Raw genomic sequence first — 27784 nt, forward strand, 5'->3', positions numbered from 1 at the left:
ATTCCTACTAAGATGTTGAAAAATGTAATTTCTTCTTATACGACCAGGATACAGTAGCTTTCCTTCAAAAGTCAATTCCTTACAAACTTATTAGTGCTCACTCCTCCTCAATATAACTTGGCCTAAATTAAGACCCCAAATATCTTGGGAATGTACAGTGGTCAAGAGAGCTCAACACGCCGCAACTGAAGAAAACACATGCAAATAGAAAAAATACCCACAAATTAAGAAAACATCTTCATCAGTTTTACACCACATGTGTGCTCCAAATACTCACAACACAACCATTTACAGAAACGCGCTGCAGGCGACCCCAATAAGTGACGAACCTGGTTGGGACATGCTTATATAAAACTTTTTTTATTTTATTTTCTAAACTTTTTTTGTTTTTGCAAAACATACAAAGATGACATGTTTATGACAATTCATTTTGTATTATATTACATATATTGTATACCAAGTTATATAACATTATATTTCAATGACATCTGAATACAAATGAGAAAAGAAGAGTTAACAATGAACTAAAAACTAAATAAAAGAGAGAAAAAGAACATGAGGGTAAGATAATAATTAATCAAGGGTAAATAATTAATCTATACATCAGTTACATTGTACAAATTTGGTCATGTTATGTTTAGGTTTCATAAGAAATCTTAGGTAATGCAGGGTCCAAAGATGAGAAGGCAAGTTTTAAAGTTGAGACACTCACACACCAATATACAACACATATTTGAAAAAAATTTTTTGTATAAAACATATATTTGCAACAGTTATGTTAACAGCAATAATAAGAAATGTCTGTCGTAAGAACAGCTTTTCAGCTGTTGGACCCCCGTGCTGCGTTGTCATGGGAACATCCCAGGTGGAAATGAGGGAATTACGTGGTCTTTCGTTGTTCCCTTCACCAAGTGCGTTCCAAACGGCTACATGGTGGCACACAAGTTCCCTGCTCACTCTAAAGTCCCCACTTCAATGGCACTGCCCTTCGTAGGGAGTAGGGCATAGGGATGCTCAGGAGCAATAAGTACGTTTTTCTTTTTGCATGCGTTTTCTTCAGTTGCAGCGCGTTGAAATCTCTTGACCCCCGTAGGAATGAGCATGCCATGTACAAAACCCTTTTTAACACTGATCATTGGTAAAAGAATACTTCTAATAACTTTCATTTCAGATTTTTTCTCACAATTAAAATTGAATTGGGCGAAGAAATCACTATAACTCTAAAAACAGCCCTTTTTATCCATCATGTGCAACATTGACCAAATATCCTCAAAAACCAAAGATTGTCTAGCTTTGCCTGTCCATTTATCTGACCAAATGCAGGTTTGGTTACAGCACCACCTACTGGTCAGAAACTATACCAGTTTATCCAACACTATCATCTACTGTATCATTTTAAATGTTCATGTAAACTGCTGCACCGGCACAAAACTTGTTGAATGGTGTGTCTCTTTGACTGCTGGTGTAGATGTTGCTGGTGTGACACTGTGAGCCGAGCTCTTGATTATCAACACAAATATTGTGGCTTTGAACCAATATTGTCTTTTAAGTTTTTGGATTGTCCCATAATGTTGACCTGAAGGTTTCTTGCATTGTCTATGAAATCAAAATAAATTAATAATTTACCAGTGAGAGAATGAGATCATCTGTTGAAAACGTTTTAGAGCTCATGCTCCCAAATTACCAATAATTTTATTGACAGATGTTGCCAAACCAACTCTGACTGTACGGCCACAGAGTTCAGTGTTCACTGGAGACTCAGTTACTCTGAGATGTGAGCTGGATCAGTCACGGGATGGATGGGAGTTTTTCTGGAGAAAAGACTCAAACACTGAATCTCCTGAAGCTGAAACTAAAACAATCAGTCCTGTGAAAGTCTCTGATGGAGGAGAGTACAGATGCAGAGCACGAAGAGGAGGATATTACACACATTACAGTAAACCAGTAGCAGTGACAATACAAGGTAAGTGTTTTTCCTCTCATTTAATGAATCTCTCTGAGAATAAACTGACATTGATTCATAAGACCAAGAGAATAAGTGACTATAACAGCTATAGAGAACAACACTTCAGTGTAACCTAATTTAACCACTATCGTCATATACGATTGACCATTAGCATATAATTTGGATTGGCGGTATGGCTCTGTTCTGGGCAAGATCTCCCTGCGCATTTATGCAGCCTAGCATGGATAAGAGCAGGGAGAGCAGTAATAACCCCCCTTAGGATAAACAGAACAGAACCAACGAGAATGTATTACAGATATCATTAATGTCAATATTTTAATGTACAACGTAATTTGAGAATTAAGTCTGATTCAAGGGGAATCAGAATGCCAAATCCTGACTGGAAGAGAGGAGGACCTGGGGATGGAGGAGGGTAATTTGCTCCTGAGAAATGCGATAGCTGCTGATAATACTGAATGAGCTTATATATGAATACAGTGAAAGGCGTCGTAGTCCTATAGGCAGACGGGTATCAGCTGATGCGAGCTTAACTAATGTGACCTGCCAGAACTAACGCTATGCTTGATTTCTGTCAGGGCCACTATCGTCAAATACAATTGACCATTATCATATAGTTTGGATTTGCGGTATGGTTCTGTTCTGCGCAAGAACTCCCTGTGCATCCATGCAGCCGAACATGGATAAGAGCAGGGAGTGCAGCAAATAACCCCCCAAAACAAAACCACATGCCAATATCCCCCAAACACAAACTGACACCGAAAATCTGGATGCCTTTGTTTTTTTAACCTGAGTGAGATAAGGCAACGAGCATGTTGCCAATACCTGAAAGCTTGAGCAACAACAGGTTGCCAACAATATCAGAAAAACGTAAGCAACAAGCCCTTACCCAGATGACCTAAACAAGTATGTTGCCAATACCCACATAAGGTGCAACCCGCAACAAGTGTGTTGCTGTAGCCAATTTAACATTATAATCACATACTAGTACTAAAACTAGACGACTTGTCCGGTCGGGGAAGCATACAACCTGCAGCAATGGCTCTGATTAGCAGCAACAAAACTGATACAACTAGCATGTTGAATAAATCACAGAACTAGTACAAAAACTAGTGTAGTCCGGTCGGGGAAACACCCTGCAGCATTGGCTTTGACTTAGATGCAGTGGTGTAGTCTACGTGATACGCAGGTATACGCCGTATACCTAGAAAATGTCAAGGATTTCCATATACCCACTTTAAAAAGCGTGAGGATTCGTAACAACATTGTTTTGTGAAAGAACTTTCATTCATAAATTCACCCCGTCTGTGTTTGCGCAGCGACACGGATCGAATCGCGGAATTCAGCAACAAATGTAACTTAGCATACTGTAAGGCGGAACGTCACGCAATTTGGCCATTTTTGAATGAATAAATAATGAAGTAATGATACAATGAATCAAATCTCGATATGTACTAAGTGTCTATGAATATTAAAGTTCAAAAAGACTGCTATTGAAATAAACTCTTAATGTTCTCCGTGTTTCTTTGAATGAGCGCTCAATGTGTGCTCTACTACACACTGACGCGCGCATGACATTCATTTGAACTTCATATATCACAGTATACTCACTACAAAAAACTAGACTACACCACTGGTTTGCAGCTAAGCAAAGAAATACAGTGCTTCCTCATTCATGATTTCTGCTCCCGTCGGGATGATTCCATCACTGAGAAGATGACGACTCCCATGATTCCACACTCCTTCATGGGATCATCAAACTACGAAGTAGTTAGTGTTGAAACACAGGCCTCTGCGGTGAAACTTAACTACTGTTCAGCACGAGCATGTTACCAATAATCTAGGTAAGCTTTAAAGGGATAGTTCACCCAAAAATGAAAATTCTGTCAGTATTTACCCTCATGTTGTTCCAACCCCGTAAGACCTTCGTTCATCTTCGGAACACAGATTAAGATATTTTTTACTAAATCTGAGAGCTGGATCACTCCTCCATAGGCTTCTAAGGGATTCAAACTTGTCGGCCCTGAAAAGTTATTAAAGACATCGTTAAAATAGTCCAAGTGACTTTTGAAGTTTATCAAGTGACGAGAATACTTTTTGTGCGCAAAAAACTAGCAAAAATAACAACTTTATTTCAACTATTCATTTCCTTCTCTGTGGGCCTCTAGTCAATTCACTAGTGTAATAGCGTAGAGCTTCTGTGTTGTACGTCACACGCATCACACACATGACCAGCGTTGGTCAATAGTGAGCCTACGTGTGACGTAACACTACGCAATCACACTACGTTAACTGACTAGAGGCCCACAGAGAAGGAAATGAATAGTTGAAATAAAGTCGTTATTTGTGGGGGGTTTTGCGCACAAAAAGTATTATCGCCGCTTGATAAAAACTGTCAGCTACTTTCTGAATCAGTGACGTCCTGGAATGTCACATGACTATGGGTCTTCTTCATGATCCATATATGGACTATTATTGTGCATATAGCGCCCTCAGGCTATTGGTATGAATTGAAAACACAGCACATCTCAGTAAGAAGCGATCATAATGATTACATCGACGCATTTGGGTATAAATTCAATAAATATTATTCCTGTCCATAGAAATATGATGTGAATCTATGAGAATATATCAATATTTCTCCAAGTCTGCACATTTTTGAGCTAAAGCCCTGAGGGACGTTGTTTTGTGAATCGCTGTCATGACGACAGCACGGAGTGTTTTTTTATGAATGGACCAGCTGACGCTCATAATTCATATTAAAGGTATCGACTCATTTTTTCATTTCATAACTCCTGACACAAATTAAGACATAATTGTCACTATAAGTTTCTCAGAATACAATACTGAAGTCAAATACTGAATCTTGAGTCTTATATCTTTTTATGTGTAGTTTGTCAAGGTATAACATTAAATCTGATAGTAAATTTGAACTAAATAAAAAAAAAAACGCTTCAGTGCGCCGATGCACTGGCGAAGGTTAAGAGGTTAAGCCACAAGCATGTGCTAACTTTAACATAGCATGTTGCAATATAATCGGATAGCATAAAGAAGCCAGCATTCTTTACAATGCAACCAGATAGCCTTAAACAACGTTTTAATTACCACGGCATGCCGCTTAGTACAGTATGCGGCAATAATACTAGAAGCCTAAATACAATCATATAATTCGATAACATTTGCTTAAAGCAACAAGTACATTACTGGTAAGCAATGTTGCTGAACAACGACAAGCATGTTGCTGAAACCTGGATAAGCTTAGCACAGCTTGTTGGCAATGACACCAGAAAGCCTTAAAGCTGCAGTAGGGAGTTTTGAGAAAACGTTGACTTAGCCTGAAATTTTGAAGAAGCACAACTTACAAAGCCAACAATTCAGACATAATCAAGGTGATTTCTCAAATGTAATTTACTAACTTGTCCAACTACATACATGTAGGCATATGAGCAGTGAGCACTATATTCAAATGTCTCAAATCCAAATGTACATCAATTCATTGACAGCGTCAATTCACGTTTGCCCAAAAATAATAATAAATCTATCAGGTTTCTTACCTTTACAGGCTTGAAAACGGGCCAGGGGTGAAAAGGGTGAGAAGGATATTCCCCCATTAGGGGGGTCCGGAGGAATACTGAATACCGCGAGCGCGGCGCTACAACAGCTGGCTGAACAAATATCTGAAACGGAACAAAGGTACCCAGACTCTCTTTTAATCATTCTTGGGGATTTTAACAAAGCAAATCTTTCCCGTGAACTACCAAAATACAGACAGCACGTTACATGTCCCACCAGAGACAGTAATATACTGGACCACTGTTACACCACAATAAGAAATGCATATCACTCCGTCCCACGGGCAGCTTTGGGGCTCTCTGATCACTGTTTGGTTCATCTCATACCGACCTACAGGCAGAAACTGAAATCAGCTAAACCTGTAATAAGGACTGTAAAAAGATGGACTAAAGAAGCAGAGCAGAATCTACAGGCCTGCTTTGATTGCACTGATTGGACTGTTTTTGAAGCTGCTACCAATGATCTGGATGAGCTCACAGATACTGTAACATCATATATAAGTTTCTGTGAGGATACATGCATTCCTACCAGGACATTCTTATCATTCACTAATGATAAACCATGGTTTACTGGGAAACTCAAACACCTTCGTCATGCCAAAGAGGATGCTTACAGAAGTGGGGATAAAATCTTGTATAACCAGGCCAGAAACAGATTGACAAAGGAGATCAGAGTTGCTAAAAGGAACTACTCTGATAAACTGAAAAACCAGTTTTCATCCAACGACCCATCATCAGTCTGGAATGGCCTGAGGAACATTACCAACTACAAGTCACCATCCCCTCGATCTGTGGACAATCAACACCTGGCTGACGATTTAAATTCATTTTACTGCCGGTTTGAAAAGCCCTCATTCACACCACACACCCGGTCTGATCTGCACTTCACACATTCAGCATCACCTCCTGTTCTCCAATTATCACTCCCCCCTCCTGCCATCCAACCTGAGCTTAAGGTCTGTGTGGAGGACGTGAGCCGAGTCTTCAAAAAACAGAAGACTAGGAAAGCCTCAGGCCCAGACGGCATCTCATCTGCTTGTTTAAAAGCCTGCGCTGACCAACTGGCCCCGGTCTTCACGCAGATCTTCAACAGATCATTGGAGCAGTGTGAAGTTCCCTGCTGCTTCAAACGCTCCACTATCATTCCTGTCCCCAAAAAACCCAAAATCACTGGACTTAATGACTACAGACCTGTCGCTCTCACGTCTGTGGTCATGAAGTCGTTTGAAAGACTGGTGCTGGCCCACCTGAAGGACATCACTGGACCCCTGCTGGATCCCTTTCAGTTTGCTTACAGAGCAAACAGGTCTGTGGATGATGCAGTCAACATGGGACTGCATTATATCCTGCAACATCTCGACAGACCAGGGACTTATGCAAGGATCCTCTTTGTGGACTTCAGTTCGGCCTTCAATACCATCATGCCTGGTCTTCTCACAGCCAAACTGACCCAGCTCTCCATACCATCCTCGATCTGTCAGTGGATCACTAGCTTCCTGACGGACCGGCAGCAGCGAGTGAGACTGGGGAAACACACATCCAAGACACTCACAATCAGCACTGGTGCTCCCCAAGGGTGCGTTCTCTCCCCACTGCTCTTCTCCCTGTACACTAATGACTGCACTTCTAAAGACCCCACTGTCAAGCTCCTGAAATTTGCAGACGACACCACTGTCATCAGTCTCATCCGAAACGGTGACGAGTCTGCTTACAGACTGGAGGTTGAACAGCTGGCTGCCTGGTGCAGTTATAACAACCTTGAGCTGAACACGCTCAAAACAGTGGAGATGATCGTGGACTTCAGGAGGAACAGCTCAGCACTCCTCCCACTCACCATCATGAACAGCACTGTGGAAGCAGTGGAGTCATTCAGGTTCCTGGGCACTATCATCTCTCAGGACCTGAAGTGGGACAATCACATTGACTCCACTGTGAAAAAGGCCCAGCAGAGACTGTACTTCCTTCGCCAGCTGAGGAAGTTCAACCTGCCACAGGATCTGCTGATTCAGTTCTACTCAGCCGTCATTGAGTCTGTCTTGTGCGCTTCCATCACTGTCTGGTTTGGTTCAGCTACCAAATCAGACATCAGGAGACTACAACGGACAGTCCGGACTGCGGAGAGGATTATTGGTGCCCCCCTGCCAAACCTCCAGGACCTGTACTCTTCCAGAGTGAGGAAGAGAGCAGGTAAAATCATCACAGACTCCACTCACCCTGGACACCACCTGTTTGAACTGTTACCGTCAAGACGGAGACTCAGATCACTGGCCACAAGAACATCTCGGCACAGGAACAGTTTCTTCCCACAGGCCATTTCCCTCCTGAACAGTTAACACTCCTCCCAAGGCATATGCCTGTAAGTGCAATACTCCCACTGTTTAGTGCAATATCCCACAACTCAGTTGATACTTATATGTAGATTTATTTATTTATAATATTCAAAACACTGTAAATAGGTTCATAATCTGTAAATCTGAAAATGTCTATTCTGACTAAACCCAACTGTGATAGTTTTATTCTCATATATTTATATTTTTTATTCTTATAATTTGTAGTATTATGTTTCATGTTGTATTTGTATATGTCCACTGGAAGCCTCAGTACCAAAACAAATTCCTTGTGTGTGCAAGCACACTTGGCAATAAAGCTCTTTCTGATTCTGATTCTGAATGCTCCCCCATAATTTTTTTTTAAATATTACATATTTTAAAGCATCAACCTGATGCATTTTGAGACGCATTTTTTTGCCAACCTGGGGAGAGCTGGAGAAACTTAACTTCAGCCATGAGTCAAAAATATGATGGCCTCCGTAGCGTTAGCTAATCATTTTACCAGCGCAGTTAAAAAAAAAAAATCAAGTCCAATTTCTATAACTCTGTGTGTTGAACTGACAGCCTAATCATTCTTTTGTGTGTTAAAACACGATCTACTTAATACAGACAACTTCATTATAAAGAAAAACAACAAATCAGAAAAAAATATGATCATAATCTATGAAAAAACTTCTATTATAAACTAGATTAGTGGGTAACTCAGCAGTAAAATTTAGAAAAATCACAAGTGCACAATAATTGTATAAAATCTGAACATTTAGTGAAAAACATTTTTTTATTGGGGAACAAATAAGAGACAATAAGTGTAGCACTAAATCTGGTAAAACGTTTTCATGTATGAAGATTAGCAGAACTGCTTCTTCCTTGATTTTGCGCAAGCAAAGGTGTCAACTAACGTTACATCCCCAAAGTCATACCGTCTCCACAGTTAGCTCCGGCTTCGTCAGACTCAGCGCTGCTAGTGATCGCAATTCCTGTGATGTTCTCACAAAAAACTACTGATGTTCTCACAAAAAAACTTTCGATGGAACATTTTGAATTGTAGCTAAACGTCTAGCATCCTTGTCTTTATTTAACTTTCTTTTTGCAAAACCACTGGCCCATGTGGCGCGATCCCAATGAGCCCCTTCAGAGTGCAGTGGGACTTGTAGGAGGAAAATATCTCACTCTGGAGGAGAGGGGAAGATGGGCATTGACACCTCAGCTCAGTGCAGTCAAGGATGACTGTGGTGTCAGGGTAGTCCTTAAAGTCTGCAGGCAGTTCTCTCCGTATCTCCTCTTCGGGTATCCAGATCCTCACTGATCCGAGTACTGTGAACAGGAAGTTGCTCCATGTTGTTATTATTCTGCTGACCGTGGACTGATGGATACTGTACCGGTCAGCAAGGTCCCGTTGCTTGGACCCAAGGGCAAGGTAATTCAAAAATAAGAAAAACTCGTCAATGGGCTGCAAGGAATGAGTTGTAGCATTTGACTCTGTGAGGGCTCCTCTTTGTGCTTGTCGAGCACTGACCATGGATGGTAGAGAGTTCACAATCAAGCCTCAGAAACGCATCAGTAGATCATATGATGCAAACCTAAAGAAATGGAATATAGATACTCTATTAATAACGGTTCATAATTAACTACACAAAATTTACACACATAACTTTAATTAAAGCTCCAGTAGGTAACTTTTGGAAACAAATATTTGTTAAAACTGTCCTTATGTCCTGAATCAAGCTCCTCTGGCTCCTCCCTGTGGTCCTATTGCCATTTGCAAAAAAAACACCGCTCCCGGTCAGAAACAACCAATTAGAGCCAGGAGGAATGTCTTAGCAGTGTCAATCACGCTCGTGTACGCGCTGATCACCCCTCTCTTGCACAGCGCGAGCGCGTACCGTCGTTCGTGACTCTCCTGTTCGAAAAAAGATTTGTTCATTTTGAACGAGTCTTTTTCGGAGTCATTTCGTTCATTCAACGAACGAAATGACTTGAAAAAAGATTTGTTCATTTGGATGAACGAGTTCGAACAGGATCACGAACGTGCATCACAGAACAGAGCAAGGCGAGCATTTGTGCTTATAAAACTTAAAGTTTTTTATTTCTTTTGAAATGACCGATTGTTTCGCTAGATAAGACCCTTATTCATCATCTGGTATCGTTTAAAGCCCTTTGAAGCTGCACTGAAACTGTCATTTGGTCCTTGAAACGTTTGTGTCCTATTGAAGTCCATTATATGGAGAAAAAGCCTGGAATGTTTTCATCAAAAACCTTAATTTCTTTTCGACTGAAGAAAGAAAGACATGAACATGCATGACATGGGGGTGAGTAAATTATCAGCAAATAAAATAAAAAAAGTGAACTAATCCTTTAACGTTATCTTACTAGCTATTTATAACTTATAGAAAGAGTGCAACGTTATAAAGTTACATCCATTGCAAAATACATAATGATTTGAGGACCAAGTTTGTAGTTAAAGTATGGGCAGGCCATAGTCAATGTAAAGCATATTGTTGATGTTTCTCCTTTGTTTTAAAAAGGACTGACATTAATGTAGTGATCAAATGTTGCACTGGAAATGTTATGGAAATATGAAAATACTCATAATTATTTAAATCGGATAAATTTTAAAGTTGTTTGTTGTAAATCAACATCTTAGGAAAATATTTGGGGTTTCTAATCAAAATATGACTTTCTGGTACAAAACAGGACATTTATTTCTACATGTCCACTGTAGAGGACACAAAGACTTAAATCATGTTTATCGGGCATTTTGGGTGACAGAACAACTGAATAGGGAAAGAAATTACAAATCAATATTCCTAATAATTATTCAACAAAGTTTGGTTAAAAAAATCCTAAAACCTAAAAAGTGATTGGTGAATAAAAATAAATAAATAATTGTTTTTACCTATAAATATACTATACCCTGATATATTGCACTTTACAACCTCGCCCATCCCTCAGTCACATCACAACATACACACTCACTCACACAAGTACGTTAGCCTACCTGTCTACAGGTCCTTCTCAAAAAATTTGCATATTGTGATAAAGTTCATTATTTTCCATAATGTAATGATAAAAATTAAACTTTCATATATTTTAGATTCATTGCACACCAACTGAAATATTTCAGGTCTTTTATTGTTTTAATACAGATGATTTTGGCATACAGCTCATGAAAACCCCAAATTCCTATCTAAAAAAATTAGCATATCATGAAAAGGGTCTCTAAACGAGCTATTAACCTAATCAACTGAATCAACTAATTAACTCTAAACACCTGCAAAAGATTCCTGAGGCTTTTAAAAACTCCCAGCCTGTTTCATTACTCAAAACCGTGAAAAAGCCGTGAAAAACGCAGCGCTGCCAAAACGCTCTCAAGTGCCCAGTGCTAGGCGTTTTCAGCAGAGCGCCTAGCGTTTTCAGCCAGCTAAAAACCCTTTGGTGGACACACCGCCTTACCGTACGTTCACACTGCCGCCAACATGAGCGGCAAAGAAGCTCTGGACGCCCTGTCAAGGACACTTGTCAAAAAGTACGGGGAAGCTTGTTGACGCTTGGGTCGCTCTGACGTAGCAGGGAGAGGAGAAGTGTCACAACATGAAATGTCACATGAGATTGGTGTTTTTGCATTCCACTTCACTGCTTTTCTATTTATTTATGTAAACACGCGCTAGACTGTGTGCTCGAGCTTTGTGCCTTTTGCCGCGTCTCGCGCATGTCACAGCGTTTTAAAAAACGCGTCATTCAAGTTAAAATAAGTTCAACTTTAAGAACAAAAATGTAAACTATCCCAGCTATTTTATCCCATGCCTCGTTCTTTTGTAACTTTGTAAAAATGAGCAAACAACGTCATATCATAAATGATAGGAAACCCAGCAACGCCGATTATTAGCTTCTCCTCCATTTTATCTGAACTAATGTTTTGGTAGGAACGAAAGTTTACATCGTGTGTTTCTCCGGAATCAGCCAGCGTGGAGGACGTCTATATTCCGATTGGTTGCTGGCTTTTGCCGCTGCTTGCCGCTGAACCGCGTCATAGCTCATTACCATAAAGTTGAGCAACTTTCAACTTTCTGACGCTCGAGACGCACAAAACCATAGACATCATATAGATAGACGCCCTATCGACCGCTACTGCCTATTGGCGCGGACAAGCCGTGGGGCCGCCATCTTAAACCGGTCATCCGCTCCGCTCAGTGTAATCTGTTTGGCAGGTGCAATGAGCTGCCAGCGCATTTAATTAATCATATCTCACTGAATACCGAACTGATTTTCACGTGGGTTTTTTTTGCTGCAAAGGTCATACACATAGCTACGATACAGGACACATTGAATATTTTACTAACAAAATACAAACAATAGTACGGTGATGTTAACCCTTTCAAAGTTTAAAATATTCTAACTGACCCCCCAGCGTGAGTTTTTCAAGGCGACCGTTATTTAGAGCTTGTCGCTTTAATGTTTCCATGGTGACGCGTCATTGCTTGTCACGTGACACAGCGCAACCACAACACAGCGCTGAATGAATGATGATCTGTTTTTATGTAATTTTCCCTTTTTTATTAAAAATATTCACAAATGTATTAGCTATAGCATGAGACACTGTTATTCCGATTGTCAAATATGTGCAAGTGGATGTGTTTTGATGTTTAAACACCTTTATAACGATCGCGTTAGTTGAGCTGTATGCGCGATGTGCGGCGCCATGTTAGTTTGTTTCACAGTTCAGAGAATGGGATCTGTTGGATTTACACGTCAATTCCTCCACTTCTCACGGAATACATGAAAGTAAGTGGTCGGTAAACTGGGAGAAGAATAGGGTCAAATGTAAAGCTACTTAGCTGCTACACAATGTGTATCTGATATGAATAAAACGTGTCGTCTTATTATAATGTAAAGGAGTATTATTGCCGCTTCCATAGACATCAGTGTGTATTTTACAAACTCAAAATCATTGTTTTGCTAGTACTTGTGTGTATTTAAATGTCTGAAACCTAAAATAAACATTATGTGGTTGAAAACACTCAATAGTTGTGATATATGACAGCACTGAGTGCGTCCATCTCTGGCTCAGCGCTCAGCGAATTTAGCAGTTGATCACGTGATGCACTGACCGTTCTAATCACACCGGTTTGATCGTACGCTCCAGGGACCAGCCAAGACTGATCACACCGGTGTCACCGTACGTGTGAAAGGGTTAAAGGTTAAATCTTACTTGTGAAAAGTAATCCCCGAGTGATGGTCCGCCGATTTGAGCTGGAATATGCTGCACAGTGCTCTGGCATCTACTGCTATGCAACGCAAATAGGAGTAGGCCAATAGGGCATCTAGTCTCTATATGATGTCTATGCTCAAAACGCGACGCAGATGGATTTGACGCTCCTTGCAGCTGAGAGAAGCCAGCTTCCATTGAAAATGAATGACTTCCGGTAGCTTTGGAAGCTCAAGTCGGCGCCGGTGTGAACGTACAGTTAGCCTATTGACGTCTGTCCATTTTGGATTTAGATTCATTTTCTGTAGCCGTTAAAAAATGACACATTTGCGCATACTTGTTGTGGACCAACTCAACTCTGACAGATTGGGGAGGGGGGAGTGATAGTGGTCATGTAATCTTTATTTATTTATAATTTATTATTATTAAAATTGTTAAATTAGTGTTCATAAACGAGTTATGTATGCATGGGCGTAGGGTTGGTCTCAGCTTTGGTGGGGACATCCATCCCCCCCCCCCTTCCCCCCATTCTATTCTTAAAAAAAAAAGTCCATTAGATTAAACTGGGAAGGGTCATAAAACTTGCATATTGTTATCCTAGGTTTACTGCTTCTATTGTTCTCAATTGTAAGTCGCTTTGGATAAAAAGTGTCTGCTAAATGAATAAATGTAAATCTGTTGTGGTTTGATGCGGTCTTTCCTGCATACAAAATGGTTAATTAATTTTGTAGTCTATCCTATGGCTAGCAAGTTTAACCCTCCTACCAGATATTGTTATTTGGATATTATCAATCAAGTAATGATTCATTATATTTGAATAACCAACAGTGTTAACTTTCGCCTTTTTAACATTGCCAATATGTTTTTCCAGCACATGTGTCTAGCAAGGAGGCTACACTCACAAATACATTACATAAACAGAATGTAGAAACGAAAAATGTCTCAGATGATCCACTGTTTATGACTGCAAGATTCTAAGTTAAGGTAGGCTAATTGACATTCAGTGACTTCGTAGCATTCTATCATGATAGCGCAACTTCTATGAGTCTATCCGTGCTGCACACCCCTAATTAAAGCTCCTAATCTTGAAAGATTGCAGAAGCTAGGTTTAACTGTAACAATATCCTGGGTAACCAGGATCACCAGTTAATACTATTTTCCACAGTAGAATCTGCATTTGAAAGCCTGGTCAGTCACTGCTACTGCTAGTTATTTGTGTGGCTAGTTATTTTTGCCTACTTACACTCTGCTTTATGAAAAAGCTTCGTATGTCCCCTTTCTTCTTCTTGGGTGACATAGCTGATCTACAAAGTACAAAAAGGGGCAAAAAACGGAATATTAAAATGTTTTACTCTGGCCTTTGTATATGGCAGGCAGAGACAATAGTATCCAGCTGCAGACCCGCAGCACCACCAGTTTCAGAACCCCAGCGCCAGAACCGGAAGTAAGGGGCGGAGCTTACGTTCTAACACCAGCGCCAGGACCGGAAGTGAGGGGCGGAGTTTACGTTCTTTACCGAGTAACGCCACCTAACGTTTTGGAGCGTAATTTGCTTAGACACGAAACGTCATTGTTACACACGAAATGTCATACTTTATACTTATTATAATGATACATTAAGGTATAGTACAATAAGCATTTAAAACATTGATTTTGTGTAATATAATTCTATATAGTTATCCGATTTATTGTATTATGAGAGTTACTTCCTGATCGTGAAAATAATGCTTGAAACTTATGGTCATTTTATATAAAATATACTTTATTTCACAAGAACATGTGCAGCATGCATTTTTCTTTATGTAAAATAATGTCAAAAATCTAAAAAGAGAGAGAAAATCCGGCATTGTTTTAAAAGAAACCATAAAAATGTACCGTACTTCAAATAATAGCCGAGTCCCAAATAGACGATTGTCTCTTTACACGCCTGGTGTGGCTGCAGGTCTGGGTAAATATAAGTCCGGTCTCAAATAGAGGTCGGGTCTGTTTTTTAGTTTCAGGTTGTATTCAATCTTCTAACACCCGTCAGATCGTCCGCTTTTTGGCGGAATAGAATGACTGCTGCGCATGACAGGGCGCTTAACGAGCAGAGAGAGAGAGAGCCCCGGCCGCGCGCGCGCGTCACATACCAGTTATAGTTCATACAACGAGCAGTGACTCACTGTGAAATAAAAACATACCCTAAATATTATTTAAAAGGTGCAACAATTTTTAATATTTTTAAATACTTGCAAAAATAACCATGCTTGTGTCATTGTAAATAATTCCGCCCCTCCCTCACTTCCGGTTCTGGCGCTGGGGTTCTGGCACTGGGGTTCTGAAACTGGTGGTGCTGCGGGTCTGCAGCTGGATATATCTCGGCAGAGAGACAACCCTGGTAACTTACCATCGGCGTCGTCACGCGCGCACACACACGCACACACCACCCGCTCGCTGCCAGTGAGTGCAAGCACAAAAAGTAGTCCCGGCCCGCGCGTGTAGCCTGCCCGTCAGATAACCCGCCGCCAATCAAATTACGGCGTATCTTGTACTGTCGTCGTCCTGGCCGTTGGAATCGATCCAAATAGCAGCGCAAATATCAAACTACCAGTTCAAAGGAGCTTGCTAAATATTGGTGGGGACAAATTTGTCATCTCAAAATATTGATTGGGACTAGTACCCAGCGTCCCCCCCTAAACCTACGCCCTTGTATGTATGGTCTTTCAAGTTAATAATATAACAATTTACGAAAAATATTTTCAATGTGCAGCCTGCGGTCAGAGCCGGATTATTCATTTTTCTCTTGTAGCCTAAAAAAAAGTATTTCCATTAGCCAATATTTTATTTTGATAATTTTCATTGTAATATATATTCCACCTTTGATACAAGTGTTTATATTATGTTTATATGTGTTAATATATTTAGTTTGTTTGAAAATGCATTTACCTGTGAGAGATCCAATCAGGAGTCAGGGTGAGAGGTCGAAAGCGGGAGAGGAACGCAACGGGGAGAAGGGAACTGGAAAAAAAATGAGGAGAGATATGTGAAGATTGTGCTGTGACAGATACGAGTAAAAAGTTGCTAAAACACCAAGTTTAATGTTCGTTACGATAAGTGACATTGTATACTGCGCGAAGAGTGAGTTACAGACACTTATATACAGTATATTAAAGTGTGATAGTTCATGTCGTGAACTTAGCGGTTATAGTTAGCACTACGAGGAGAAAGTGTGGACGGCTAATTACACGAGCGAGCTAAAAGGACTTTGCCAGCGAGTAGCCTGCTCGGTTGCTGTGTGGAGTGCATCCCCTGAAAAGATAATCGTCGAGGAGGAGACTGTGAAGGTTTGGAGGGATTCTTCTGATTGTCGAGCATTGGACGCATCGTGATCCGGAGCGGTGAAGGACGACCCGGTGACTCACCTGTTTGTTGCGTGAGTTTATTTTGTTTGTTGCGCCGAGGCGTGAAGCGACCATTGTGTTTTAGGTCTCAACGATCTCAAGCTACACAACAGGCCTGCCACGTAATCATTTGACTATAGGGTATTAATTTTGTTTATTCATTTTGATGGCCATTTAGTCATTTGCCGGCATTAGATTTAGAATTTCAATTGGTTTAATTTGCGGAATTTAAAGTGATTGAGAATTGTGATTATTTCAATTTTGTTTATTTTAATATATTCTAATTGTATATTTGTGAATATTTTATATTTTCTTTAATTAAATTGTTCATAACTATTTCCTGTGAATATTGTCTTTATATTTTTGGTTTTATATATTTATACGAGTGATATATTTAAAGTAAATAATATCATTTAGTCTATAATAATTTGGTTTAGAGTGGACGTAATTATTTGTGTTAAAGTAACATAATAATTCCTTTCCAATCCTAGTAATATTATACTTAGGGTAGTATAGTAATTTTAGTAGGTGTAATACTTAAACGGTTATTAAAGTGAGTGTTCATTTTAATTAGCATGTGAGATAGAGACATATAGTTAATATTTTATTTTATTTTAGCTATACAGATATTGTGTGGTTATTATAAATTAAGTAGGCTACTGTTAGGAATAAAAGTGATCATATAATAAGAGGTTAGTTATTTACATTGATGCATTAATTAAAAACAGAAAGAGAGATCGTTCGCCAACTAGGAATTCGGGGAGCGCACTTCAATAAAATAGCTAAGACACGCTAAGGGGGCGCTACACTCTCAAATATTATTTTTTCTCTCATGAAATGCTTTTTTGCTATCAGTGTGATAACTTTTTCTCTCAAACATTTTTTTCTTCTCTCAGATTATTTTTTTTTCTCGCAGTTTCTCGCAAGCTGCTTGAATCTGTGCTGCATAGTGCTAAAAGCACAGCATGTGCAATGCGAACAGTTGCCACTGACAAGCGCCGCTGTCCCGCAGAATTTAGTTCCAACTCTAATCAAACACACTAGCTAATCAATGTCTTCAGGATTACCAAAGGCGGGCATACACTGTGCGATTTTCGTCCGATTTTGAGCCAAATTCTGACTCGTGCGTCTCTTTTTCGGGTCGGGACGTTTTTCAGCTTTGTCGTGCGTCGTTTGTCGTGCAGTGTTCGTGCAGTGTACAGGGAGAAACGAGAGGCGATTAAAGCCCAATTAAAGCCTGTTTTATGCTTCTGCGTTGAATCGACGGCGTACCCCCGCAGACCCCTCTGCGTCGCCGCGAACCCCTCCGGCATAGCTCAACGTGCACCTCCAAAAAATGGATTTGAGCTTTTTTGAAAACGCTGGATTTGAAAACGGTTTGAGCAGACCAATCACAGCGCTTGCGTCCGCGTAGAATTGACGCGTTGTTACATTTTTGGAGAGGTGCACGTCAGGGTACGCCGAAGGGTACGTGTGCTACGCACAGACTACGACGTAGCTACGGCGTAAGTTCGACGCAGAAGTATAAATTGGGCTTAACCTCTCCCGATCAGCAATCGGATGGTCGGATGAATTTCTGGCATGTCAGAAATTTTGGTCGCTCCTCGTGACTATCGCACAGTTGAAGCAAACCTACGAACCGATTGCCCTAAACTTAGAGGTAGGCGATATATCGTTTAGACGATAATATCCAAATTGTTGTCTGGACGATATGCAAAATTGGGATATCGAATATTTCATAATTTGTACAATCCAACCCCCCAAACATGAAAAGAGCTGAAGGAAGTTAAAGAGAAATAACGCACACTATAACCTTCTAAACAATTATATGTAGCGATTTTAATACTGTAGGGGTTTTATTTTATTTTTTGTACAAAATCACGATCATTCCTAAACTGCACGAGAGTAAGCTGCTACTAATTTGCAATATACAACAACGAAGTTCTTACCTCACCTGTGTGTTATGACGTTTCTTAGGTTGAAGCAACCATAGATATCATGCAATCCAAAATCATAAAGAGTAAACCCGATGTACGATCAATAAAATAGCTGCTAGAAAAGGCAAAATATGCATTGTTTGCGGAAAAATGAAGTCTGAAGTTAAAAAGTTTTTCTTAAAGGTCTGTGGCGTCCTCAAGTGGCTAGCTTCGCAATTGCATCATTAGAAAATTGCGTTGTATAATGAGTCCAAAAGATGGAATACATTTTCCCAAGAGATCGGTTCGGTACGCATTACAAACCGAACCATTTCGGTGGTTGGATCATTTTTCCTGCCGACCAAAATCCGCGCTGGAGAGAACAGCACAACGTTGCGCAACATGAATGAAAATCGGAACGAAACTCATTGTTTTGTGCTTCACGGACCGTTTGTCAGTTCGGATGAATGTCAGTGATTGATTGATTAGCCTTTATTGTCTCCTGACGGAGAAATTCATCTTGGGCATTCGAGATAGCAGATGCAACACAATACACATAACAATTACCTACACATAATTCACCACCTTAAAAACTAACCCACACACCCTATTTGTTGTTGTTCAATAATTTTATAGAGAGTGGTACAAATGAAAATTTAAATTTATTCACTCTGTAGTTTGGTAACCTGTACCTTCTACCTGAGGGCATCATCTCATACTCACTGTAGAGCACATGATTCGGATCGTTAGTGATTTTTAAACTGTTTCCTCACCGCCTCTTCAAAAAGCTCATTAAGAGTAGTCGGTGACACTTGTCCAATTATTTTACCCGCCCTTTTGATCAATGTTTGAAGCTGTGATTTTAGTTTAACTGACAGGTTACCAAACCAGGCTACAATACAATATCGGACAATAGACTCAATAGCTGCCTTATAAAACAGTAACATAATATCCTTGTCAACACCATGAACTCTTAGTCTTCTTAAAAAATATAAACGCTGACATATTTTTGAGGAAACATACTCCACGTGATATGACCACTGTAACTGTTTGTCTACTTGAATTCCTAAATATTTATACGTTGTTACTTGTTCAATCGGTACTCCTTCAATTAGAATAGGACTTTGATCGCCTATAGACCTAGGGTCAAAAATCATTTCTTTGGTTTTATTAACATTAATAAGCAAGTTATGCTTATTGCACCACTTCACCATCTCCTCTATCTCCTGTGTATAAATACCAATGTCTGAATGGTCGTAGAGTAAACTAAGTATGGCTGTATCATCTGAAAATTTAATAATAAAATTATTCCTATCGATAATTCTGCATTCATTTGTATATAATATAAAAAGTAATGGCGAACTTACACAGCCTTGAGGGGCACCTGTACTTATGTTAATCATCTCAGAAAGAGTGGAGTTAACTCTCACCTGCTGCTTCCTTTCTGTCAGGAAAGAACCATACCATTTAATAATGAAAGGGTTCACTTCCATCTGATGTAGTTTCCTTAACATTATCTGCGGAAGAAAACAATTAAATGCAGAACTAAAATCCATAAATAATAAACGAACATAACCTGATGGATTTTCCAAGTGCTTTAAGATGGAGTGTACAGTTGTAATTAAAACATCATCAGTACCCCTGCCATTATTATTGGCAAATTGGTACGGGTCCAAAAGATGCTGTACCTCACTCCTTAATTTACCAACCATTATACGTTCTAATGACTTCATCACTATAGAAGTCAGCGCTACTGGTCTATAGTCGTCATTTTGCTGTGGGCATGATTTTTTGGGCAACGGAATAACAACTGATGTCTCCAGATAATGGGAATAATACCAGCATCCACAGAAGATTGAAATAAGGGGCACCAAGCCGGAGTTAACTCATCCGAAAATGTTTTCAAAATAATAGATGAAATACCATCAGGTCCACTAGCCTTATTACTATTCAGCTTTTTAAAAACTGCATTGACATCTTTAGGATTAATTATTATTCTATCCCTTATTGGGTCACATGGTATTGACATAGACAGCTCTTTGCAACCGATCACATTTGTTCCACAATTCAGGTCAAAACGTTTATAAAAGATGTTAAGATCATTAGCCTTATCCAAATCATTCTTCACATTTAATTCCCTCTGACTTGAGTTCATATTAGTCATTTCTTTCACCGTGTCCCACATTTTTTTGGGGTTATTCGTTAACAATGCTTCCCTAACTCGTTTACTGTGTTCCTCTCGCGCCTTCTTCAGTTTCCCCCTCAGGTCTTTTTGTATTGATCTCAGTTCCATCAAATCATTATTCCGGAATGCTTGCTTTTTCCTCCTGATCAGATGTTTAATTTCAGGTGTTATGTAGTCTTTGTTGTTAGGATATATAGTGATCGTCTTTTTCGGCACAACAGTATCGACACAAAAATGAATATACCCCGTTATTGTTTCTGCAATATTGTCAATCTCGTTGTCCTGATAAAAGACTTCCCAGTCTGTGGCCAGAAAGCATCCACTCAGCGTCTCCTTGCTGTCATCCTGGAACACACTGACAGTTTTTGTGACGGGTTTGCTTTTTTTAATGGCACACTTAAAGATGGGGATCAAATGTATGATGTTATGATCCGAGTTTGAGAGGGGGGGTTTGATTCTGGCAGCATATGCATCTTTAATGTTGCCATAGCATTTATCTAGCGTCCTGTTCTTACGTGTGCTGTTTTTAACATATTGCTGGAAGCCAGGAAGAGACAGCTCCAATTTACAATGGTTGAAGTCTCCGAGAACAAAGATAGGGGAATCTGGTTTATCCTTTAGCTGCTGGTGGACGCAGTCCGCTACACGTGAAGCTGCTTTAGATGCGTTCCCGCTGGGCGGGATATATACCGAGCATAAAAAGATGTTCCCATAGTCTCTCGGTAAATAAAACGGTCTCAAACTAATGCAGATAAGCTCAAGATCAGGAGTGCATACCCTGTGTTTTATCGTATAATTATTGCACCAAGATTCATTAATATAAACACAAATCCCACCCCCCCCCTCATTTTCCCTGAGTCGTTGTTTCTGTCCATGCGCACACATGAGAAGCCTCGTACCTCTACCAATGAGTCTGGAAAATCCTCTTGTAGCCAGGTCTCTGTGTAAATCATTAGACATGATTCACGGTATTCGTTACAGGCCTTTGTATTAAGCCTCAACTCCTCCATCTTATTCCTTAAGGAGCGAACATTGCCAAAAAGTATAGACGGCAGCGGCGGCCTTGTTCCCCTCCGGCGAAGGCGTAGTTTAATGCCGCCCCTTCTCCCTCGTTTCCGCGGCCGATTACCTCCACGCTGTCGTATCAGCTCCTCCGGAACATGGTCTAACAAGCCCGGTTCTGATGTTACTTTCCTCCTCAAGGACAACAGCCAGTCCCTGCCGTACACCCGCAGCGTCTGCTCATTACCTTCGGCGAGTGAGGTGACATCATATTGTAAGCGGGTACAAAAGGTGTCTGTAATTAGCAGCAACAGCAGCAGCCACACTCCGGTGACTCTCTTTCCCATCGTAACTTCTCTTCCTTGTTCACTTCTTCCTCATTCAGCAGACCACAGCAGCACTTCAATGCTCTTGACATAGACTTAACAAATTGACAACTTAACTTGGACAAACTTGGACAAACTTCGACAACCACATGCACCTGTTCTCCCGTGCCCGTGTCGCTAGCAGTGCTGCGCCACCGGAAGTTGAATTTAAGAGTGCAGCGCGAGCCGATCTTAATTAAGCGACACCGTTACTACATAAGAAATCCAGTAAACAAAGCATTTGAATTCGCCACTTAAGTAATAACATCGCTGAGAGATCTAGTGAGAAGCGTTACAATTTCTCCGTTATTAACTGATCAAACAGCGCTGACGTGGAAACCAGGAAAAACATTGTTCCATGAATGAACTAGTTATAGGTTTTAAGTCCACAGATCATTCACCATGGATTTAATATTTTTTTACAGTCCATGGTAGTAACACTAACTTGTAACCATGTTTGGCAGAAATATATGCTTTCAAGTATGTCACAAATCTTTTTCCAGCACTTCAAAACTCAAATGTTATTTAAATGTTATTTTTAATGTGATGACCAAAACATTATTTGTTCATCCTTCAAAGATTACCCCCATTTATTAAACTAAAAGTTTCAAGATGTAGGAAAACTCGCACTTATTTAAAAATAATTTTTCTTTCAATAAATAGGAAATTTCTATGGAATTTCTTTATTTTTGCTGTATCGAAAACGTACCGAACGTGACACCAGTCACCACTGTATCTTATTGAACCGAAACGTGGATTTTGTGAACCATTACACCCCTATTAAAAATATCAAAGAACAATAAAGATTTTATTGAATAATATATTATTATTTTAAAAAGTTTAGGAGTCTTTAAATCAATAATGTCTCATATCTTTATGTACTAGTAATTCTATACAATAATAGGTCAAATGCAGCAAGTCAAAATACCAACTGGACCTTCTTTACCAGTTTGCACACATTTCTTTGAAGGATTGCCAAAATATCGTCTGAATATCGATATCGAGATATTGAAAAAAAATATCGAGATATTCATTTTTGTCAATATCTCCCACCCCTACCTAAACTCAGTGTTTTATTCCCTCACTGCACCTGTGCGAAAACAGAATGTTAACCATTTAAATCTGCACCACAAAAAAAAAAAGTAAAGAAAAGAAAAAGACGAAAAGAGGGAGATCTTAAAGTTCTGTAGTTCAAACTGGCAAATTACTGCTGCTTACCTCCAGTTTGTCCAGATATTACCCACGTCTTTCCAAGCCAACTGCGATGTAACACCGTGCCTCTTTTATTAATTTGTTAAACTATGTTTTTGAAATAAACCTGTTTTTAATTTTCATTGATGACTAATTATTGCAGTGTTCCGGACATATTATAGACTGTTAATATAATTATATGCCCATAATTCATTGTAATCGACCTAAATGTTTTAGAAAATTTTCAATGAGGAGTAAGCTTCTAATATTTTATTATCCTACATCGCGTTGCGGTGATGTGCTGTGAAATTATTGCGAGGCAAATTATAATAGCAGATCAATTTAATAATAAAATTAGCCTTCCCTAATAATGATAATACAATAATACTAATATTAATTTAATACATAAATTGGAAATGCTAAATTATCTTGATATTGATAGGTGATGCTTGTTTTGACAATATCTCTGGATACATGATATCGTCTAGGCGCAACCCAGCAGGGGGGTTTATCGCACATATTTCACACATATAGTGTGTGTGATGTATGGTATTCGAGTTAGTAACAAGCTTTCTCATTGGTCATTATGTATGCGCATACTTTCAAGGAGGTGTTCAATAAAAGACAGTCGAAACACATGCAAGTCTAACGTGGTTCATGACATGGTGTTAGAAACGGGTTTTTTTTAGCTCAGTAGACGTGTCGGATTGATGGTATATTGCCCCGTTAAGTAAAGAGCTATATCGTAGAGGACCATGCTAAAATTTTCGCCGCCAGAAAGTTTCCCGTTTGAAAGGCCAAGCGAATGGCCGGAGTGGAAACAAAGATTCATGCGCTACAGATCAGCCACCAAACTATCTCTAGAGGACGGGAAGTGCAGGTCAGTGCTCTCATTTATTCCATGGGGAAGGATGCAGAGAATATATTCAAATCCTTCACGTTCGACAACGATGATGACAGAGATAACTATGAAGTGGTGATTCAGAAGTTTGATGAGCACTTCATTCCCCGAAGAAACGTGATATATGAACGTGCGCGCTTTCATCAGCACTGTCAGCGCGAGGGAGAGCCGGTGGAGGCGTTCGTAAGAGGACTGTATGAGCTCTTAGAACACTGCGATTTTGGCGAACTAAAAGATGAATATATCCGTGACAGGATTGTGATCGGATTGAGAGACAAATCTCTCTCAGAAAAGCTGCAGCTTTAAGGAACACTGACCCTGACGAGAGCAATTGAAATGGCACGTAGCCACAACAAGCTCATTAAAAACCAAAATGCTGAGCAAAGTGAAAGTAAATTGGAGGAGGTTAAATTCTACCAACAAAATCGTGGCATAGAAAGAAAAATGAGTTTTGATAGACAAAGAAAAGGACAAGGCTATAGAAATGAACGAAGTGACAGGATGAAATGCACAAGATGTAACAAAACCCATAACCAAACAGAATATTGTCCTGCCAAAAAAACAGAATGCCGTAAGTGCAGAAAGATTGGTCATTTCGCCGTGGTCTGCCACACTAGGACAGTGCAGGAAGTGACAACTTACGAGGATGCAGGCTCACCTATGTTCCTTGACTCAGTTCAAAGGGAGGATGAGCCTGTTCCACCATGGACTGTCGATGTTTCCATGGATGGACAAACAATTAATTTCAAAATTGACTCCGGCGCAGACGCCACTGTAATATCGGAGGAAAGTTACGAAAGTCTAAAGAACAAAATTCCACTGAGCAAGACGAACGTCATACTGCACAGTCCTGGTGGCAAGCTGGAGTGTTTGGGCCAACTGAGAACAAAAGAAAGTGTGAAAAAAAACTATGTATCTGACGAATGCTTATGTGGTGAGAGGAGCTCATGTTGGCCATCTGCTGGGACGCAGTACTGCAATTCAAATGGGGCTAATAAAGAGAATAGATGAAATAAGAGAGAGTGTGTTTGGCTCTTTGGGACTGATGGCATGTGAACCTGTTAAAATAATGCTCAAAACTTCAGCTGAGCCATACAGTGTTCATGTAGCTCGTAGGGTACCAATCCCAATGCTTACAAATGTCAAACAAGAACTGGATAGAATGGAGCAGCTGGGCGTGATTGAAGAGGTTTCCGAGCCCACCCCATGGTGTGCCCCAATGGTGCCAGTCACCAAAAGGAATGGAGACATTAGGATATGTGTCGACCTCAAACGACTGAATGAAGCCGTCATTCGCAAAAAGTTTGTTCTGCCAACCTTAGATGACATCACTTCTAAACTGGCGGTGGCAACGTTTTTTTCCAGTCTGGATGCGGCCAGTGGTTTCTGGCAGATTCCGCTTGATGATGCCAGCAAGAGGTTGACTACTTTTATAACCCCCTTCAAGAGGTACTGCTTTCGTCGTTTGCCGTTCGGCATAACTAGTGCTCCAGAGATATTTCAAAAACCCATGACTGAGCTACTTCGGAATGTCGAAGGAGTATACTGCTACATGGATGACATATTGGTATATGGTCATACGCGTGAAGAACATGACCTTAGACTTGATGAAGTACTGAAGGCCATTCATGCCTCAGGGCTGAAGCTAAAAAAGGAAAAATGCATCTTTGGCTAGAAGGAATTGGGTTTTGTGGGTAGCCATAGTCTCAGTCAAGAAGGCATCAGGCCCAACCCGGAAAAGGTCCGTGCTATTCGGGACCTCGTCCTCGACAAACCTCAAAATCTGACGGAGTTAAAGCGTATGCTGGGTATGATTAATTACCTTTGCCGTTACCTCCCACACAGCACTACTGTGCTACAGCCATTGAATGAGCTACTAAGAGCCAATGCAGTGTGGAGGAGATGGGATAAGAGTCAAGAGGAGGCATTCGCAAGAGTGAAAGAAATGTTGGTTGCGGCCCCAGTGCTGGCATATTACGACGTGAACAAGCCAACAGTCGTGACTGCCGATGCCAGCAGTTACGGAAGCACTGCTTCAAGAGCATGATGGGAAGATGCTTCCAGTGGCCTTTTGCTCCCGTACTCTCACAGCTCCGGAGAAGCGCTACGCTCAAATCGAAAAAGAGTGTTTGGCTTTGGTTTGGACATGTGAAAAGCTGTCACAATATCTCTGTGGTTTGGATTCTTTCAAAGTTCTCACTGATCACAAACCTCTAGTTCCTTTGATGAACCAGAAAAACCTAGACGAGGTCCCCATTCGTTGTCAGCGACTCCTAATTAGGATGATGCGCTTCAACCCCGTGGCAGAGTATACCCCAGGGAAGTCTCTGCTTATAACAGACACGTTGTCCAGACATTCCCTGGCCAACTTAGAAGAGTCAGATCTCGAAGAGGAAATCGAGGCCTACATAGCTGGAGTCGAGGAGCACTTGCCGGCTTCATCTCAGAGGATACAGCAGATAGCCGATGCAACGAAAGCAGATGAGGAGTTGCAAAGAGTGCTTAAATATGTCCAGCAAGGGTGGCCTAAACATGTAAAAGCGGTGCCTGTCGATTTGCGAGACTTCTTTGGCCAACACGGTGTTTTGAGTGAGTCGACAGGGCTTATCTTGCACGGGTCAAGAATGGTGATCCCAATAAAGATGGGAGAGGAAGTACTCGCTCGCATTCACGAAGGCCATCAAGGACTTAGCAAGTGCCGCGAGTGGGCTCGCCTGTCAGTATGGTGGCCGGGCATAAGCACTTATCTAAAGTGTAAAGTGAGTCAATGTCAGTTGTGTCAGAGTAATAGGCCAACGCAATGAAAGGAGCCATTGCTGGTGACAGTTACCCCCAGGTCCATGGAGATACCTCGGGGTAGATCTCTGAGGAAGTAGGTGGCCATCATTACCTTGTAGTAGTGGACTATTACTCAAGATTTATTGAAATGGCACACTTGGTGGACATCACAAGCAGGAGAGTAATCGGCAAATTAAAGAGTATGTTTGCACGCTTTGGCATCCCTGAAAGGCTGTGCTCTTACAACGCTCGACATGAACAAATCTGTTCTGTTCTGCAAATATCTTGAACTCAGCTGATGAGTTCAAGATATTTGCAGAACAGTACAGCTTTGTTCATGTGACGTCCAGTCCTCACTTCCCACAATCGAATGGAGAAGCAGAGAGGGCTGTTCAGACAGCAAAGAAGACACTGAAGCAGGATGACCCTTTCTTGGCCCTTCTCGTGTATAGGGCAACTCCAATAGCAGCCACGGGGTGCAGTCCATCACAACTTCTCATGGGTAGGCACCTCAGGACTACAGTTCCAGTGATGGCGAGTAACTTGACCCCAGAATGGCCTGACTTGCAACAAGTGAAAGCTAAGGATCACAGAGTGAAGGAATCTTACAGATACTTCTTTAATCGACGACATGGTGCAAGATCCTTATCGCCGCTACATCCTGGGGACTCTGTGCGCCTCAAGTTGGATGGTGAAAAAGAGTGGACAACAAAAGGGATCGTAAGTCGTCAAGCTGAACAGCCGAGGTCATTCTATGTGTCAACTGACCATGGAGAACTTCGCAGGAATCATAAACATCTCCAAGCCATTCCAGGGAGTACAGCTACCCAACATGAACAAGATCTACCTGACTGTACAACGAATGCTGAGCAAGGTAACCTGCCTGTGGTTCCAAGCGAGCAATTCCTCGAGGCGAATCAGGGAACATTGGTTCCTTCCTTAGAACCTTCTGCTGCTTTGCCTCGAACTCCACAACATATAGTGTCGCCCAAGAC

The 27784-nt window shown here is 40.7% G+C and overlaps 1 protein-coding gene across 1 annotated transcript in view; it reads left to right on the top strand.

Annotated features, from left to right (window-relative positions):
* Positions 1 to 27784, top strand: part of LOC143722283 (Fc receptor-like protein 5) — a 53803-nt gene that overhangs the window by 17085 nt on the left and 8934 nt on the right. The window contains exon 5 of the mRNA XM_077213599.1: positions 1703 to 1963. Coding sequence (XP_077069714.1) covers positions 1703 to 1963 — 261 coding nt within the window. The remainder of the gene's footprint in view (positions 1 to 1702; positions 1964 to 27784) is intronic.

Source organism: Siphateles boraxobius, unplaced genomic scaffold (genome assembly GCF_051911475.1).
Source record: "Siphateles boraxobius isolate OS27281-9 unplaced genomic scaffold, OSU_SipBor_1 66, whole genome shotgun sequence".
In the NCBI taxonomy this organism is placed as follows: Eukaryota; Metazoa; Chordata; class Actinopteri; order Cypriniformes; family Leuciscidae; genus Siphateles; species Siphateles boraxobius.